Source organism: Protopterus annectens, chromosome 12.part0, assembly GCF_019279795.1.
Source record: "Protopterus annectens isolate FY-2018-M chromosome 12.part0, PAN1.0, whole genome shotgun sequence".
NCBI lineage: Eukaryota > Metazoa > Chordata > Ceratodontiformes > Protopteridae > Protopterus > Protopterus annectens.
In genome coordinates this window covers 1412335524-1412355298 of record NC_056746.1, presented here as the reverse complement: position 1 = coordinate 1412355298, position 19775 = coordinate 1412335524, and the positions used below count along the sequence as shown (strand labels likewise).

Sequence of the window (19775 nt, the reverse complement as noted above, 5' to 3'; positions counted from 1 at the left end):
CAACCTCAGTAAACAGGTTCTAGATGTTATACATGAGGCCAGATGCCCTAGCACTAGAAAGTCTTAGGCTGACAAATGGAAAAGGTTATGCACCTGAATTCAGGCTAAGGGAGCCAATACGGCACAGCCATCCCTCCTTCTCATCCTGGATTACTTAGCTGACCTACTACACAGTGGCCTCTCTTTTTCCTCTATTAAAATTCATGCCTCTGCTATCTCTGCTCAATTTCCCACTGAGCAGCCCCTTTTCTCACACCCCATGACCAAACAGTTCCTAAGAGGGGCTAGCAACTTGAGGCCACTCAGAAGAGTACCAACCCCAGCTTGGGACCTTAACTTTGTGTTGGAAAAGCTCACCCTGCCTCCCTTCAAACCAGCTTCTTCTGCAGAGCTAAAATTTCTATCCTGGAAGCAGCTTTCCTTCTGACCCATCTGCATATCAGAAGAGTCTCCGAGCTGCAAGCACTCATGACTGTGGAACCCTTTATCATCTTTCATGCTGACAGGGTATCCCTCATGACTAACCCATCTTTCATGCCCAAGGTGGTGTCCAGTGTGGCTCTCAACCAATCCATTCATTTGCCCACCTTTTTTCCTAATCACCAGAACACGGGAGAAAGGATCCTGCATTCTCTAGATGTGCACAGACAGCTCAGATTCTATCTAGACAGGACTAAATCCTTCAGAAAGTCTGATCAATTGCTGGTTAGCTTTGCTACAGGGGCAGAAGGCAAAGCCATCTCCAAACAAACCATTTCCAAATGGATAGCACACTGCATCCATTTCTGCTATAAACAACATGGTAAGCCTCCCCCAAGGGGGTCAGGACTCACTCCACCAGGGCAGCCTCCACCTCTGCAGCTTTCCTCATAGGAGTCCCCACCAGGGACATTGTGGAGGCTGCCACCTGGACATCTGTTCACACTTTTACCAAACATTACCACCTGCCTCTCTTCTTCAAATCCAGGGCAGGGTTTGCCTCTGCAGTCTTGCAGGGCATCATAGCGAGCCCCTAGATTCCTTGACTGCCTCCACCCATTTTGTTAGCTTTGGGAATCAAATCAAATGTGATGACTGCAACAGTGAAACATGAAGAACATAGTACAGTTGTGTACACTTACCATAAATGTAGATGTTTGAGTGTATTCACTGTTGCAGTCCTAGTTTCCCTCCCTCCATCCCCCTTTTTTCTTCTCTTTCCTTATAAGGGACATATTGGTATTTACTTTCTACTGGTGGGGTTCTTCCACCAGAACCTAGCTCCAACTTGGGGGCTCCTGACAGGTTAGGGCAAGAAAAACTGACGTAATGGCATTGGCTGCCTTACTTTATACTACTGACGACCTGACGTCAGTCCTGAAGCAACAACAACCGACACAGAAATACTAAGTGTCTGGTCTTCGGGCCGGCCGAGTGCTACCCTGGCAGGGATAACCCAAATGTGATGACTGCAACACTGAATACACTCGAACATCTACATTTATGTTAAGTGTACACAACTGTACTTTATACAGTAACAGTGAATACACTCGAACATCTACATTTATGTTAAGTGTACACAACTGTACTTTTTGCTTTCCGCTTTGTATAAATATTACACCATATTAAATCTCTTTTCCTTTCCCATGTCTATATTTCTTCTTCACATGTCTCCTGATCTTTTTGCTTTTCCTTGTTCTGGGGACTCGCTCCATCATGCTGTGATGTAGTCTGCATTAGACCTTTAACATTAAATCCTTCACTTCACAGGCACTCCATAACTTCATCTATTTTTCTTTAACTTCTGCTTTACTAATCTTCTTTTCCACATTACATCTTTGTGCTATTAATTTTTTTTATTGTGAAATTTTCCATATCTGGATGCCTTTGCCTGTATCTTCAAATATCTTTGAGACTGCCTTCTCTATATTAGTTAACTTGGCTTTCTTCTTTGCATAAATATTGCACCATATCACATCTCTCTTTCTTTCCCATGCCCATATTTCTTTTTTATATTTTTCAAATATCTCTAGGTTTTGTTTATATTTTTGCACTTCCTCAGATGCTTTTTTTTACAAACAGATCAAAGTTTCCTGATCTTTATACTGTTTTTCAAAAATCTGTTGTGTTAATTTGTGTTAATGAACACAAACTGTTATTTGAAGCGTCTGGTGGTTTTTCTTGCGGAAGTATTTTTCTTTCCTCTAATGTCTCTCTTAATCATTTTGTATATCTTGTGTCTAGAAATTCTGGGCTTTTTACATAATAGTAACAATACATAATTTCTTTCTTATTCTCAATAGTCCACTCTGTCGTCTTTATGGCTCTTCTTTGGCCAATCAATTTTTGTGATTTTTGTAGACTGCTACTTCCTTCTACAACAGGAGGGCCATCCTCTCCCTGGGTCTGGCCTGGCCGTGTTGTAGGAATGTTTCTGTATTTTGAGGATTCTACACTGTCATTTTTTCCAGTCCTGGCACCAGTGCGCCTACCAAGATTGAGCACTTTTTTATCCTGGGTCTTGTGCACCCAGGTATCTTTTTTTGATTTTGACCTACTTCTGTCCATGATATGTGCTATATAAATACAGTCTATATACCAGTGTCGCCTTGGTGAAATTTTGTGAAAAACAGAGTCCACCTCATGAAGGTACTCACCAAGACTTGAGGATGAATTCAGTTTCAGTACTACTACTCTCCTTTGCTTGCTGACTTTTCATCTCTCCATTACGACTTCATATGAGAGCCCTCCAGTGGACTGTGGCGGTTCAGTGGTCCTTACTAGACTTTCCCTTATTACATCCGGTTCTGTTATCTCAAGTTTGCAAGGATTCTCTTTTTTGATGGTTTCAGTCCCAGACCTCCTTCTGGGTCATCTGTATCTTCTTCCCTCCCCTGTGATCACTGTGATCACAGATGCCTCCCTGCTTGGGTGGGGTGGGGAGGCATTGCATGTAAAGGATGGTCCAAGGCAGTTGGTCTTCCCTGGAGACCCATCTGCATATCAGTATCCTGGAGATGACGGCAGTGCTTTTGGTGTTGCAAGCTCTACATGCCTATCTTCCCCAAGAGACTATTGCCATCCAGACGGACAATATGCCAGTAGTCTGGTACATCAGCAAATGGGGGGGAAGCCAGATCTTACCCCCTTTGTCACAAAGCCATGAGATTGTGGGAGTGGGTGATTTCCTCCAGCCATTTTCTGGTGACAATGCACATTCCGGGAAGGTCCAACATATTAGTGGACAGGCTCAGCAGATCTCTTCTGATGCCTTACAAGTGGTCTCTGAATCCTTCAGTAGCGGAACAGATATTTCTAATGTGGGGTCAGCCTTGGTGCAATCTATTCACCTCTCCTTCTAACATGAAGTGCAGCAGGTTTTTCACTCTGAACCCCCATCCAAGGGAGCCCCCAGAGATGCTCTAGTTCATACTTGGCCCTCCGGTCTACTTTATGCCTACCCCCGGCTGCCACATTCATTCAGAAGGCTCGATGGCTGGGAAGCTCAGTGATCGTCATTGCCCCTTTCTGGCCTCAACAAGTTTGGTTCCCCTCTCTGTGGTTTCATGCTGTGTGCCCTCCTTGGACACTAGATCCGGTTCCGGATCTGATTACACATCCCTCAGTTATCCCTTACCCAGACTTAGTTAGCCTGAAATGCTTGACTTCTCTAATTCCCTTGATAGTTAGGGTTCCCAGGCTGTCTTCTCCTGTTAAGAAGATTTTAGTGGCAGCTCACACATCTTCCACCAGGAAGGTTTACTCTAGTAAGTGGAAGTGTTTCTCAATCTGGACTTCTCAGCATGATCTGGATCCTTTTACTGTGCCAGTTCTGGCCATTTTGGAGTTTTTGGTAGATATTTTTAATCATGGTGGTAGGTTTTCTATGGTAAAGGTACAGTTGGTAGCGATCTCTAATTTTTACATAGGCAAGAATTCGTCTTTTTTGGCTTCATCTAAGCTTTGTAAGGCCTTTTTGAAAGGTACCTTTCTCCTTAGGCCTCCAGTTAAGGACCCAATGCCCCCTTGGGATCTCACCTTGGTGCTGCAAGCTCTGGTTTCTCCCCTCTTTGAACCAGTGGCTAAGGTTGAGTTGCAGTCCCTGTCTTGGAAGACAGCCCATTTGGTTGCAGTTACCTCAGCCAAGAGAGTTTCAGAGATCCAAGCCTTGTCTGTCATGCCTCCTTATATGGTATAACATAAAGACAGGGTATCCCTGGGGACAAACCTATCATTCCTTCCAAAAGTGGCATCAGAGTCCGATATTAACCAGGTCATCAGTCTTCCAGTTTTCCTTCCAAATTTCCAGAATAAAGGAGAGTACAAGTTGCACTTGCTTGATGTCCAGAGGCAGTTGCGTTTCTATTTGCACAGAACAAAATCCTTTCGTAAGTTTGATCAACTTTTTGTTTCCTTTACTAAACCCTTCTTGGGAAAGCCTGTCTCTAAGGTTACTGTTGCTCGATGGATTTCTGAGTCCAATTTGTTGGCATATCAAGTCAAAGGATCATCTCCACCAGGGCATGTCTGGACGCATTCCACCAGGTCTGTTGCTACTTCTGCCACATTTTGGTCCAGGGTCTCTTTAGATGATATCTGCTCTGCAGCTACTTGGGCTTCATCGCACACTTTTATCTCCCATTATAAATTGGACCATCTCTCCAGGGGCTGGACATCCTTTGGCTCAGCCGTGCTCCAGAACATCCTTCCATGAGGACCTCCCAGGGTTCATTGCTAGCTGGGGACTCTGTCCCACAGGTTGAAGACCAAATGTAAACAACAACTCACCCTAATGTTCCATCTGAGTTGTTGCATTTCATTTGGCTTTAAACATTCCTCCCTCTTTCCCACTGCCTTGTGCGGGCTGTGTAGTAGACCGGATGGAAGAGGCATAGCCCCTCTATTCTGGCTAGTTTAACTGTTGATGAGCTTTGTGGTAATGCCAGGTTTATAGGCATATGATCTAGGTTGGGGTGCTGCTGTTCTGAAACAAATTCGATCTGAGGGGAGGAGGGAGACAGGGTCATTATGGGTAGGGGAGGAGCTTGGAGCTTGGATCCAGTGCTGGAGTATACAACCGAGTCAGTGCCGGATCTGGGTCCCACAAGTTGAAGACAAACGAAAAGCAACAACTCAGATGGAATGTTATGGTGAGTACATAACTTTTGTTTCATGAGGATGGGAGCAAATTTGTAAGCAGGGAATTTCTCTAGATATTGCAGATCCCAGATATCAGTTTAGCTATTCACATTAGGCCTTATCCTTCTCAACAGCTCAAAAACAGGTAGACAATTAACATATGAATGGCTGTTGCTTAATTTTTCAGTCGTCTGTCTCCTAATGACCTGAAAGGCTTTAGCACACCAGGTCTTTCTGTTCAGCACTTCTTTAAGTTCTTATAAATTCATACTTATTATTTCAGTATTATTGTTTTTCCATCTTAGCTTTTTTGCCCCTTTCTTCTCCTTCAGTCTTTCCTTGCATCATCACATACTCCAGTGAATCTTGGTTTCATATCATGTGGCCAGAGTATCCAAGTTAAAAGTTTTACTCTCAGACATTCCAGTGAAGAGTCTGGATATGTTTCTTAAGTGTTGACTTATATGGTCTTCTTGCAGTGCACAGAATTCTAAAATATTTTCTGTAGCACCTCCATAGTTAACCTGAAGTTTGGAATACATATCGTTTGTGGATGCAGCCATCATCTTGAGGCAGCTACTCCTGTTTGGAAGTGTAAACTTCCTTTTTGAAAAGTGTATATAGTTTTATGTATTTACTGTGAATTAAAAGGGGGTGAGGGTTATGAATATGTATTTAGTTTTTGTTTCAGTAAAAGACCCAAGAGAAAAAAAAAAGTCTGGGAAAATGTGACATAGGTTCAAACAGAGATGAAAAGAAGCAGCTACACGCAAGACTAGCCTATCAGACTTTAGTAAGTGCATGCAAGTTGGAAACTAATATTTAAATGGATTGCCATGTACACTATGTAGGAGTAATAGCTTTTAATCAGAATGTCTGCTTTGTCAAAATTAACATGAAATGTAAATGGCTTTAACACACACATGCACGCAAGCACACACACACAAGAATATTGAATTATATTAAGCAGTGTATGGTGCAACTCTGGCAGATAGCCTAGTACCTACCTACCTGTGAGGCTATACTTCATTGGCTCTTCTTGACAGAGGCTCAGTTAATTAATCAATGGGGTGGCAAAAGCTGACAAACTCTGGCTAAGCATATAAATGCCCTCGGGCAGATAGCCTAGTACCTACCTACCTACCTATCTACCTACACACATTTGAATAGAAATGAATATGTGAATTTGGCAAAGAAAGAATTTTTGGGTGAACATTGAGAATCGATGTCAAAGGAAAATGGAAGTAATAATACTGATTTTTGAAGGGGTTCCAATAATGAGGAAAACGACAATAAGAGTAGATTTGTGATAGTAAGAGGTTACTGGCTGTGGATGAAGGGGATTGTGGTGGCATGTATTCATCTTCCAATTAAGACTGCCGTTATGGATCTTAGCAGAATTCTGGAAGAAATAATACGCTTTCAGCAGGGTTTATTATTGATGGTTGTGGACTGGAAGTTGATTGTAATAGTGAGGATGTTTTGGGGAGATCTAAAAGGAATTATAACAAAAGAAGCCAGATTTCTGAAGAAGTATAGAAGAATATTTGGTAGTAAAGATGCCGGTTCAGCAACAGGAACTCAGACAGAATTTACATATTGTTCCAGAGATACAGAAACTGGGCAATATTGGAGAGAAGTTATATTTCACAGTAGTATGTGTATTTGAACACTTTGAGACCATCCATAATTGTGTCAAATAATACACCAGAAAAACAAGGCTAAAGATATAGGGAAATGAAGTCAAAATGACACACTGGTGCATTCCTAATTATTCTTGTAATTTTTTTTCTTACTTTATTTCTTTTTTCCTGTAATGTTCTTGATTTCCCCTTGAAACTTATCTTTTTTTGGAAACTTTTATGTAAGTTGTATGAAAATTCTATGCAAATTTTATGTTTTATGTAAGTTTGATTGTAACCTGGAGCTTTTCTTCCCGGGCCTTCACCAAAAATGGGCTTACCTTGGCCCAGTGGACTTTCCCGGTAATCAAATGCCAAAAAATAAATGTGATAAAAACAAAGGAATTTAAGGAATAAGTACTTTCTATGTATGAGGGTTATTAGGGAAGATAAAAGTTACTTCAGAAGGAGTAGCTGGTGAGAAGTAGTAAAATACAAATGAAGTTTAAAACATAATAGTAATAACAGAGAAAAAACTTTACAGAAAAAATAATAGGAGTTATTTAGAGGGGTTAAGCAAGGTTAGTTTTGTAGAATAAGAAGAGGAAACTCAGAGAGCAAGAGGCGGAGGAGCAAGTGCAAAGTTCCAAAGGAAAAATGAGGGAGCATGTGGATGTTATGACATATTTTTATCAACCAGAGGAGAAGTACTGGATGAGAATTAATAGAGTTGAAGGGATTTATTTGGAGGAGGGGGAGAGGGCAAGAGTTGAGTGGGGCAAGCTGATTCTCCGTATAGAACAAGGTGGTTTAAGGTTACCTAATTTGAAAGTAAACTTTAGAGCTAAACATTTAAGGCTGATATACGTAACTCAAGCAGAAGGTTATACATTAAAGTGGAAAAGAATGGTGATGGAGCACGTTTATTTATTTATTTATTTTACTATGTATATCTGACCTGTGCATAAGAGTGACGGGACTAAAACATGTTCACTGTTTATATCTTAATAGCCATAACCATAACCATAATCAAGGGCTTCCAGATTCTCAATTTTTGTATTACCTTTTGTTTAGTTCCCTACCAGATATAGTTATCTGCCATGGCAGATGTAAATACTTCATCTTGTTATGCCCTATAGTGACAGGTATTACTGACCCAATTCATGTGTGGATACGTTTGCATTGCAGTCTTTGCTTTATCTTCATTTACTTTACTATATAGCCGGAAAATACCAGAAACTGTCTCAAAATGTTCTACAACACTAAAATGTCTTGTTTCAATATTTATCAAGTACAAAACAGTATCTTCTACAAATAAAGCTACATTTTTTGATTACAGTACAAATTATATCCTTAAATTTGTGAACTCCAATAGTTAGTTTACTGGTTCTTGCTGGTGGCAGAAGAAGGTTTTCAGGCTAGATGTTTGTATTGAAATTTAAATAGACAGTAGCAAGTGTACCCAAACATTATTCTAAAACCAAAGTCTAAGCAGTTATAGTTAACCCTGCTACCAGAGTCATTCCTTTTGGTATCATGGACCAGCACTTCCTCACAACTTCTCTAGCCAGCCTGATTGAGATGGGTATCTTGAGACAGGGTAAGAATTGTCTCATGTTGTCTGATGATCATCTGTTACTCAAACAGCATAGCACAGCATGTGGGAAATGTGCAGATGTAATATCCTTGGAGACAAAGATCTCAAACACAGTAAATGCAAGCATGAAAACTGTCAGCAGTACACCACACATCACACCTATCCAAGGCCATTACAGTGCACATAATCCATCATGTGTCTAACCCTCAAAGATCTCTGAAACACAACTCAGGCACAAAGCACACCCAACATATTAAGCCTGTTTCCTCCCATAGCACATGGAGTCCCAAAGACACAGATGCTGAGTCCATAAGGCAGGCATTGACGCAACCGTATATTTTTGTTATAGATAACTCCATTATAAGACATACACATGTGGCTCTTACCGGGCTGAGCAAGGAAGGAGTGATGGTTAGTTGCTTATCTAAGGCCAGGATCTGTCAGGTCAAATGCATACTGAAGTAATTGAACAACAAGTACCAGTACAACTCTGTCATAGTTAATGCTAATGTCAAGAGTTGAGGGGTACCTCTCTGGATTGTATGAAGAGAGACATGATGGAGCTTTCAGACTATGGAGCTAAGGCAGGTATGAGCCTAGCATTGAGGAACATTCTACCTTCACCAAGGATGATGCCGCGATATATGCAAAGAAATACTTGATTTCAATAATTGGCATAGTTTTTGGTGAAATTCAAAGGGGGTTCAGTATTTGTCAGCCTGGATGATATGATTGACAGACCATGCTGCTTTTCCAAGGATTGTCTTTATCTCTTTCCTGTTGGGTTTTGATTATTGGCAAAGACATTGTCCATCTCCATAGTGCCTTTTTTAGACAATGCCAACCTAATAAACCTGCCAACATAACAAAACAAGCAAAGGAAAATATGAAAGCATTATTGATCAATGCTAAGAGCTTGAACAAAAAACTCCAGTCCGTACAAGCCCTTCTCACTCTGGAAGACATTGACAACTGTATATTGATTGCGACATCATTAGCACAGAGCTGTGCAGGTCTGTAATGCCTTCTGTACATTTAGACCAACTACTGTGCAGAAGGGAAAAAAATGGAGATATATCAATCTACGTTCAGAAGAGACTACACCAAGGCTTGTAAAGCAGCATGTTGCACTAGAGCTTCTTCAGGTCCAAATAACCATCAGAAAGGTCCCATAGGATGTATTACCTAACTATAGAACTCCCTCTATGACAAAAAGAAAGCCACAACACTTATCTACAGGAACTAGAATCACTCAGTATTAAACCCAGTACCATTTTCTTAAGTGATCTAAACTTCCAAGTATAGACATGGAAACCTACACCACCACTAGTGCATAAGCGTAGAGATTCCTGGACTTTGTCAGTACAGACGCCCTGGAACAATTACTCAGAGTACAGACTAGGGAGAGTAACATCTTGGATCTTATCTTTAGTACTGTGACACCATCTTGCACCATCCCTTGCATATCATCATCATTTATTAGGTCCAACCATCAAGCAGTCTCTTTCTAAATAAAACTGAAACCAGAGATTCCTTCCGCCCAAGGCACCTTTAGAAATTTCTTTAAGACAAACTGATTACTCTTAAGCGATACATTGGGAAGCTTCAAATCCCCACCAAACCCAGTTAACTCCACTGAATGTGCAGAAATGTACACCACCACACTATACCAGATTTTAAATAGCTGCATAGATGCAGCTGTCCCCTGTAGGAGCCAGTGCAGGGTAAACCGCAGAAACAAACCCACACAGTGGAACCATAATATCAACGAGCTTTATAACAAAATTAAAATAATTTTTATGAAAAATAAGAAGAGCAATTCCCAGACTGTTAAAGCCCTTGTCACTGAAATAAACAACTCATGAGCTTAATAAAACCCACCAAAGCCAGGTTTGAGGCTAAAATAGCTAAAGCCAAAGACAGTCACAAGACATTTTTTAGTTATGCTCGTAATCTCAAAAGCACAATGCAGCAATGCACTGAGCTGATTGTGAGTGATGTTACCTACAGTGAAGATATAGCTAACCTACTTGTAAATTTAGCTCTAACTTTACCCCCATCTCTTTCTCAAGACATACCTGAAACTGTCTCAATTCCAGCTATCACACAAGACCAAGTCCTAAAAGTGCTATCAAAAGCATAAAATACTCCATCGATGGGTCCTGACAGTATCCCTGGATGCATCTTAAATAGCATGAAGCATGACTTAGCCACACCCCTAACAACACTGTTTAGTCTTAGCCTCCTTACAGGTTTAGTACCAAGTGAATGAAGGACAGCTACAGTCATTCCCCTGTATAAAGGAGGACCTTCCACAGACCCAGGCAATTACAGACGTATAAGTCTGACCAGCCTCATATGCAAAACCATGGAAAGACTTATCATGGAATTAATCAGTCAGGATATAGGGAACCTCCAAACACTGGACCTATCTTAATTTGCATTCATCAAGGGCAGATCATGCTTATGTACCCTGGTAGATTGCAAAATGGTACAAGCTTCATACCTTGACCTCGCCAAAGCTTTGGACAAAATTCTCCACTCCGGCATAGTAGAAAAAAATAAATGAACAGAGAGTAATCCCCTGTGTCACCCACTGGATTGCCAACTGGCTCACAGATACAATGCAGAAAATCAAAATAGGGCAAGTTACCTCCACGAAAAGACAAGTCACCAGAGGAGTACCCTCGGTTTCTGTGCTGGGACCTCTTCTGTTTGGCATCTACTTTTCAAAAGTAAAAGCCAATACCGAAGGGCTCTCACTGATTATGTTTGCATAGCCTAATAATCTCCTATGATGACTACAATCTAGGAACAATCATTGAATCCCCAAATGACTTAGCCATTATGCTGGAAGATTTGTCTCAATTAAGTAACTGGTGTCAAAATCAAGGTCTGAAACTAAATGCGAATTATTGTATCCTTTAGGAAGTCATCCATCCCAGGGAACTACCGCATTGACAAAATGCCCCTAAGGGTTGACCCAGTTGTTCAGAATTTTTGAACTTATATGGACAGTGACCTAATGATGAACTTACTACATATCAGCAAGTCAGATTGCATTAGAAATACTCTATCTAGGTATCTAAATGTCTTCTGCAACATCAGCGGAATGGTATGGAGTGACATGTATATTTCACTTCTATGGAACTGACTCCCTATCCACATAAAACAAAGTTCATTACTGTCTGTTTCAAGCACAACTTCAGTATTTGCTTGGGAAGGAGAAAATTTACCCCCGGGACTGTCCCCTGTACTACTAATGGACAGACACAGCTCCTAAATGCTTTATCCCATGAATGGGTCCTTTCAAATTATCTTTAGTATTATCCCATTTATTCTCATTAGGGGTAATGTATAGTTATTGACATAGGATAGGATGGGAAAGGTCAATCTATAACCAAATGGAATTGATTATTTCAAGCACAAAAAGGGATATTGGCTAGGCTTAAAATGGCTTGCAAGGTTAGCTAGCCTAATATTTACCTATGGGCCTATGAACGTGTAAGAGGGAGTTTGAGAGGTTAAGAGAGACTAGGATTTTGGATTGTAGTCTTAAGCAGAATAACAATTGTACAGAATATTACATTTATAAAATAGCAGAAGGCATTTTAAGAAGTAAGCAAGTGTAAACATGAATACATTTTTCAGCAGTAGGGGGTGCTTGCAAGTAGGAATATAGAAAATAGGCAAGTAGGGTCTGGAATTTACTAGAGAAAACTAGCAAAGGAGCCAAGATATTAGCAACCAGCTTGGGAGGGAAAGGAAGTTGAGTGGGATGAGGCTAAGAAGATGTTTGGACTGCAGGTTAGAGACTGTCTTCCCTGTCAGTTATTGACGACATATTATAGACAAAGGGAAAGGGGGATGCTAAATGAAGGACTAGCTCTGGTAAAGTTTTTAGTTGTGTCTGGAACAGAATCTGCGGTTAAAAAGGTAATTAGTAGGGCTTATAAAATACTGCATAACTGTAAGAATCAATCAGAGCAGGTTAGAAAAGACTGGGAAAAGATTATAGAAAGGCAGCTTACAAAGGAACAATAAGATGAAATTTGTAAGGCTCCCTCGTAATCAAAAAAGTCCAGAAGGTTTAGGATGTTTGCATAACATTAAATATTATTCCTTGAAGGTGGTAACACCGAAGCGCTAGAGAGAATAAAAGTTTTTTACCTGCTTTTCCCTTTTTTTGGTTCCATTGGGTCACAGTTGTTTTTTATTGTTTGCATAACATTGTTTATGTATTTTTATACTCAAGGTATACTTCTGAGGATTTTTATCAGGCAGATGGCAAATGTTGAAGGTGTGATTGGAAGAGAGGCGATATGGAATATGTTTTTGGGAATATAATAAGCTGGCAATTTTTAAAAATTCCCTAGAAGATACTTAGATGGAAATGCTGTGTGAGTAGCAAATGGTTGTAACTAAAGAGTGATTATTTTGAGCTGGAATTGGGTTAATGTTATTTTCTACCAAAAAAAAAAAAACGATTACTAGAAAATAGAAATAAAAATCTATACCTGACATAAAGGAAATAAAACAAGAGGTGGCATGTTTAGAAAAGGAAAGGAGCGAAATTTATAGAAATAAATTAAATTTGTGGAAACAATAGAGTGAATAATATTCAGGAGGAGGAGTGATGTTTAAGGAAAGGCAGAAATTGAGAGAATTATTTAACTTTGGAGTGATACTATTAATATGTGTAAACTCACGTTACAGCTTAAAATGTGACGATTTAATAATGCAGCATGACAGTTCAGAAGGACTGACTTTTCAGCACTCAGTGTTATTGTCCATTTCTCACAGCTGTGTGCTATTACTGAGAGAAATATTGCTTTGACTGTATGGACCTTTGTTGACAATGTGAGGTTTTATTATAGCTTTCCTCCTAAGAAGTAAGTATGTTTTAATTTAATGGCTGCAGTCACCATCTGTAGAGAAATTTTGATCCCAGAAAAATAAAATCAGTCAGGGCTTCCACTTTTTTCCCTTCTGTTTGAAAAAAATAAAACAAACTTAGGACTGGGTAAGATAACCTTGGTTGTTTTAATATTTAACAGCAAACCAACTTTTGAGCTTTGTTTCACTTTCATCAGCAGATTGTTCAAATCCTCACTTTCAGCCATCAGAGTAGTATCATCTGTTTATCTGAGATTGCTAATATTACCCCTGGCAGTTTTAATTCCATCATCAGATTCATCCTACCCAGGATATTGCACAATGTATTCAGCATATGGTGGTGCTGTGGTAGCGTTGTCGTCTCACAGTAAGACGTTGTCCTGTTCTATTCTCATCTAAAGCATCTTCTGTGTGGAAACATGCATGAATGGGCGTACTTCGTTGAAGGTTGTGCGTCAAGGCTGGCAACTCGGTACGTAAAAATCTACTGCCAATCATTAGTGGACCGGAGTTCTGCTGTGGTGGCCCCTAACCGGGAAAAGCCGAAAGATACAACATTCAGCATATAAATTAAATAAATAGGATGACAATATATGACTATATGCTTCTTTCCCAGTTTTGAACCAGTCACTTATTCCTTATTTGGTTCTCACTGCTGCTGCTTGTTCTGCATACAGATTTCTCAGGAGGTAAATAAAGTGACCCAATATCCCAATTCCTTTAAGAATTTGCCCCATATGATTATGGTCCACAGAATCAAAGGCTGTGGCATAGTAAATAAAATAAAAATAATTATTTTTCTAGAACTCCCTTTCTTTATCTGATACGCTATGGATGTTGGCAATTTTGTCCTCTGGTGCCTTTACCTCTTCTAAAACTAGACTGTGTATCTGGCAGTCATTGGTCTGTATATTGATGGACTCTTGCATTTGGGATATTAAGTATTACTTTACTGGCATGTGAAATAAGCACAACTGTTTGATAATTTGAGGATCTATAGCATTGCCTTTTTGGGACTGAAATTTAAGCTGACATTTTCCAATCCATTCGCCACTGCTATGTTTGCCAGATTTGCTCGCAGATTACGAGTCGCATTGTAAAAGTATCATTTAGCAGGATTTTAAACACTTCCTCTGGAATTCCATGACTTCCTTTAGCCTTCTAGACTTTCTAGGTTCCATTTTACTACACTCTTCAAGATACCTGGCTTTAGATCGGGCGACATGCTGTTAATATTTACTAGTGATGTTAGTCCTTCTTATGTAGTTCTTCTTTATATTCCTGCCACTGCTTCTCGATGTATTCTGCTTGTGTAACATCCCACCCGCCATTGCATTGTCTTACTCATTTTGCATTAAAGTTTCCTTTAAACCTATCAAGATTTTTGAAGAAATCTCTTGTCTTTCCTGTATTATCATCTTCTTCCCAGGTGTTTGCACTCCTCATTTCGGTATGTATCCTTCTCTCTTCCCTGGACTTCTGCATTCAGTTTAATATAATTTTCTTTCGTCACTATCTTTTGCTGTCCTTCTTTCCTGTGACACTTCTAATACCACCACAGACAGCCATTTTGCCTTATGAATATACTTTGTTTTTGGAGTAATTTTGCTGACTTCTCATGAACAGTATCCTCAACTTCCTTCTGGCACTCTGTCCACCAGATCTGCCTCCTTAAGTCACATACATTGAACATAAATAAATAAAGCAGGGAAACATTTTGTTGGAGATGATAGTTTAATGAAGCCCACCTGAATGATGTAGTTTCTTGATTTAGAGCAATGTACTCTTGCAGAGCTGAAGACAAAAGGTTTTAATTGTTAAGCAGTTGGGCTGCAAACACCCCTCACCTTCAATTGCTAATAGATCTTGAGATATGCAATACTGAAATAAAGTGTCTCAAAAAAATTCTGGCCAAAACAAAAACACACAAACTCATATCTCCATTAATTTCAGAGCCCATATGGTCGTATGTTTCCAATTGGTTGCACAGTTCCTTGGTCCAAATTGTGAGTTAGAATTCTTACACAGTGTCTGCTACTGCATTTGAAAATCATTTGTTGTATTGTCTGTCATAACTGCTTTTTTGTAGGTTAGCTGAGCTCAGCTGTTTATACATGCAAGTGATACATTACCTGTGAAAGGCAGCTGCATGTTGGAAGAGGCAACCTACAAATGTACGAGTCTGTGCTTCTCAGGTTAATCATTATAACCTGGATGGTATTCATTGTATTAATTAGGGAATACTGAGTGATGTTTGCTCCCTGTATTTGATAAATGGAACTCCTGCTGTCTTAGAAGTGGTAGATTACATTGTACATAGGTCTTGTCATGGTGATGCAGTTGTAAAAGTGTTAACTTCAGTGTTCTTGTGCCATGTGTCCCATTTAAAGGAAGAAGTTGAAACTGTGGTTTCCATGCTGATAGAGCAGGCACGTCTCCTGGCTCGTTCAGGTATGCAGAAGCACTTGCGCATCCTCCCAATGTATGCTGGGCTACCTTCATCCGAACAGATGAAAGTATTTGAAAGAGTTTCACATAATGTGAGAAAGGTAAGTGTCCTGTAAGGTCTGGTCTGTCCTTGCATTGTCTTCTGTAGTGGTACAGCCTTCAGCATGCTGGGTACATTATGTTACCAGAAGTTCTTCAAAAAGCACCAAGCTCTTGTTTTCTGTCTTTACTGTACCTGTATTATTTGATACTTTGATAATTTCTGTCAATAGTTTATTTTATTGGGCAGCACAGTGGTGCAGCAGTTAGCATTGTTGCCTCACAGCAAGAGGTTATCTGGTTTGATTCTCAGCTGGGATACCTTTTGTGCGGAGTCTGCATGTCCTTCCTGTGTTCGCATGGGTTTTCTCTGGGTGTTCCGGTTTCCTGCCACATTCCCAAGACGTGCTGCAGGTGGATTGGAAATTCTAAATTGGCCCTAGGTGTGTGTGTGTGCATGTGTGTGCCTTCTAAGGAAGGTTGAGTGCTGGGCTGGCAACTCGACACTGTAAAAAACTGTACTCCCACTTGTTCTGCAGGCAAGTGATCTGCTGTGGCGACCCTTAACAGGAGTAGCTGAAAGGAGAAGTAAAAGATTAATAGTTTATTTTATTCTCTATTAATGCATTTTGGCTATTCCTGTCCTGCATCATCTTCACATTTTTATTCCTTTCTCATTGATACATTGTTAATTTTGCTCTAGGTTAGTATTACTAAATTATATTTGTTCTATCTAATAACTTATTATATTTATTGTAGGGTGAATTTCAGGATAAAGTGGTATATATTAGGTATAATAAGTATATGCTGTGGATCCATAGCAATGAAAATACACAGAAGAACATTTTTGGAATCAAAACCTAGAGCTGTTTACTGAATTTCCTGTTTGCACTTATTTTTAAAATCGTTTTTTTCTCAAAACTTGCATTTTATCTGTCTTTGGCCTAGCACTCTTGTGTGGGGTCATTTACTGCACTGTTATAACTTGTTGATACTTGTTAACCTCTGCTATCTCTGAAAAACAAACAAAAAATCTTGCTTTTTCCCACTTTTCTGAGATTTAAAAAACTTCAGTTACAGGCTTGCTGTTCTTGAACTGTTTGTAAGTTTCTGTGAGGCCATTTTTTGCTTGGGCTAAGGGAAAGTCTCTCTGTTGATCAGTGGCAGTGAAAAACATTGAGCGGCCTGCCTGCCCCTGTGGGAGTGGTTACTGACTTGAAACTGTAGTTTTATTGGCCATTTTGGGTCAATTCCAAAACTCCTTCATCTTCCTCTCTTAAAACCTGGTTGCCTCATGGTTTTGGCGTCTTTTCAGGCTTGTTGGCTGTTGGTGAAGCACCCACCAAGAGGAGAAAACGCTGAGAGAAGAAAGGAGCCACTTTTGAGACTTTAGTATTTTTCCTCTGTTTATTTGCTAAGTTTTTCTGCATAGCCGCCTATTTTGAGCATTTTCTGGCTTGTTAAATTTGATTTCTGCATTAGTAACTGTATTTAGAGCACAACCTAGAGCTGTTTACTGAATTTCCTGTTTGCACTTATTTTTAAAATCGCTTTTTCTCAAAACTTGCATTTTATCTGTCTTTGGCCTAGCACTCTTGTGTGGGGTCATTTACTGCACTGTTATAACTTGTTGATACTTGTTAACCTCTGCTATCTCTGAAAAAACAAAAAAAATCTTGCTTTTTTCCCACTTTTCTGAGATTTAAAAAAGTTCAGTTGCAGGCTTGCTGTTCTTGAACTGTTTGTAAGTTTCTGTGAGGCCATTTTTTGCTTGGGCTAAAGGAAAGTCTCTCTGTTGATCAGTGGCAGTGGGGGGCGTTGAGCGGCCTGCCTGCCCCTGTGGGAGTGGTTACTGACTTGAAACTGTAGTTTTATTGGCCATTTTGGGTCAATTCCAAAACTCCTTCATCTTCCTCTCTTAAAACCCTCTTTTGCGCGGTTTTGCACGTTTTTGAGCATAGCGCAACAATGGGCAGCACCGCCTAATTGGGTTTAAACTATTCCTGGCTCCACAAAGTCTGCTCTTCACTTTTTCCCTTAGAACTGCTCTATCTCTCAATTTAAACACCATATTCTCATTCTAAGGCCCTTCACTGGTCCAATTAAGTAATCCTACAAGTTAGCACTATTAAACCATAAGCACTACTTACTCTTATACTCTCTACGATTACCCTGTCCTCTATTGGTCCGTCTTAAATTCAGTTCAGTATTACTCTAGCATGTCCAAAGGTCAGTCAATGGTTTCCTCTCCAGTCCAGCTGGTGAATCTGGGAATTCTGAGGCAATGTTACAACTGTCTCATGTACACGGACAACCCTCTCCTCCTCCAAACAGGTTCAGATATATGTGAGAGATGCAACTATTTAGCCAAACTGGAGGCTGAGCTCTCTCATCTCAAAACTGGTGTAACCAGTCAGGAGGAGAAGGTAACCTCACACAACACAATTCCAGTATCACATAGTCCCACCACATCAGCGAACCAAGCACATAAATACACAAAAACATACTCGGAGGCTCTAAATAAAAATCTACCTAAGCAACAGAGACCTCCAAAGCAGACATCCAAGCAAACGCTACCTCAAAACAAAACACACACAACACATAACCCACAAAGTCAGTGTGCCAAGCAGCCACAGCACTTAAGGCTGAATAACACACATGATACTCTTGTTATAGGTGACTCTATTGTCAGACACACTGACGTCCCGCTCACCAGGCTGAATAAAGAGAAGGTAACGGTGAGCTGCCTTTCGGGTGCTAGGATCCGACACATAACGCAAGCACTCAGGTCACTCCAAAGCAAATACAAATATGACTCAGTCATTGTACATGCTGGTGTGAATGACCTGAGACGTACCTCCCTGGACTACATGAAAAGAGACATAGAGGAGCTCTCTGATCATGTAGCCCAGGCTGGTATGTCCCTGACCTTGAGCAGCATCTTACCCTCACCTAGAATGATGCCACAGTACAAAGACAAAATGATCGATTTTAACAATTGGCTAAAATTTTGGTGTCATTCAAAGGGGATCCAGTGTCTGTCAGCCTGGGATGAAATGCTCGACAAGCCACGTTGCTTCGCTAGGGATGGCTTGCACCTGTCACCACTGGGCTTTCGGATATTGGCAAAGGCTCTTGCCACCCCCATAGTGCCTCTTTTAGGCAAGGCTCAAAAGTCAAACCCACCCCCATAGACAGCACAAGGAACAAGAAACTAGGGGTAATGCTGCTAAACGCCAGAAGTCTTAACCTCAAGATGCACGCACTCGAAGCTCTCCTCAGTATGGAGAACATCGATATCTGTGCAGTGACAGAAACCTGGTTCAAGGCTCCAGAGAGCACCCCAGCACTACCAGGCTATACCTCATATCATGCTTTTCAGCCCCAAAACCCGGACCGAGCCACAAAAGGAGGGGGAGTTTCCATATTTATCAAGGATATCCACACCTCCAGGTTAGTGGCATTGCACGAAGTATCGGAGACCATCCATGTGCAACTAACAGTGGGCAAGACTGCTTTTCAGTTTATAGCATCCTACAGACCACCCTCTCAAAGTCAGGAATCCCATTCGGCTTTCCTGAAAACATTGGAGAACATGAAGATCTCTCCGAACACCATTATATTGGGTGACTTCAACTACCCAAACATTGACTGGGAGCACTACTAAAGCCCCAGCACCTTAGCCCAAAGATTCCTGGAAATTATAAACTCAAATGCTATGGAACAACTAGTCACCACTCCCACAGGAGGGGACAACATACTAGACCTGATCATTACCAACATGGGGACTCTATGCTCCACACCAGAAGTATATCCCTCATTGGTAAGATCAGACCATAAATTAATTTCACTGGATGTCCACATCCCGACCCCACCCCCAGCCCAGAAAACCACAGTGAAAAACTTCTCAAAAGCGAACTTCTCACTTCTCAAAACTGAAGTGGAATCGTTCAAGGCCCCAGGGCCAGTGGAAACTACAGCCCAAACTGCAGAATCCTATATAAATGCATTCTACGGACATCTCCAGGAATGCATGGATCATGCTATCCCAAACA

At 40.6% G+C, this 19775-nt stretch overlaps 1 protein-coding gene across 1 annotated transcript in view; it reads left to right on the top strand.

Annotated features, from left to right (window-relative positions):
- The window catches only part of DHX35 (DEAH-box helicase 35), an 844978-nt gene that overhangs the window by 364731 nt on the left and 460472 nt on the right, over positions 1–19775 (top strand). The window contains exon 11 of the mRNA XM_044090458.1: positions 15624–15782. Coding sequence (XP_043946393.1) covers positions 15624–15782 — 159 coding nt within the window. The remainder of the gene's footprint in view (positions 1–15623; positions 15783–19775) is intronic.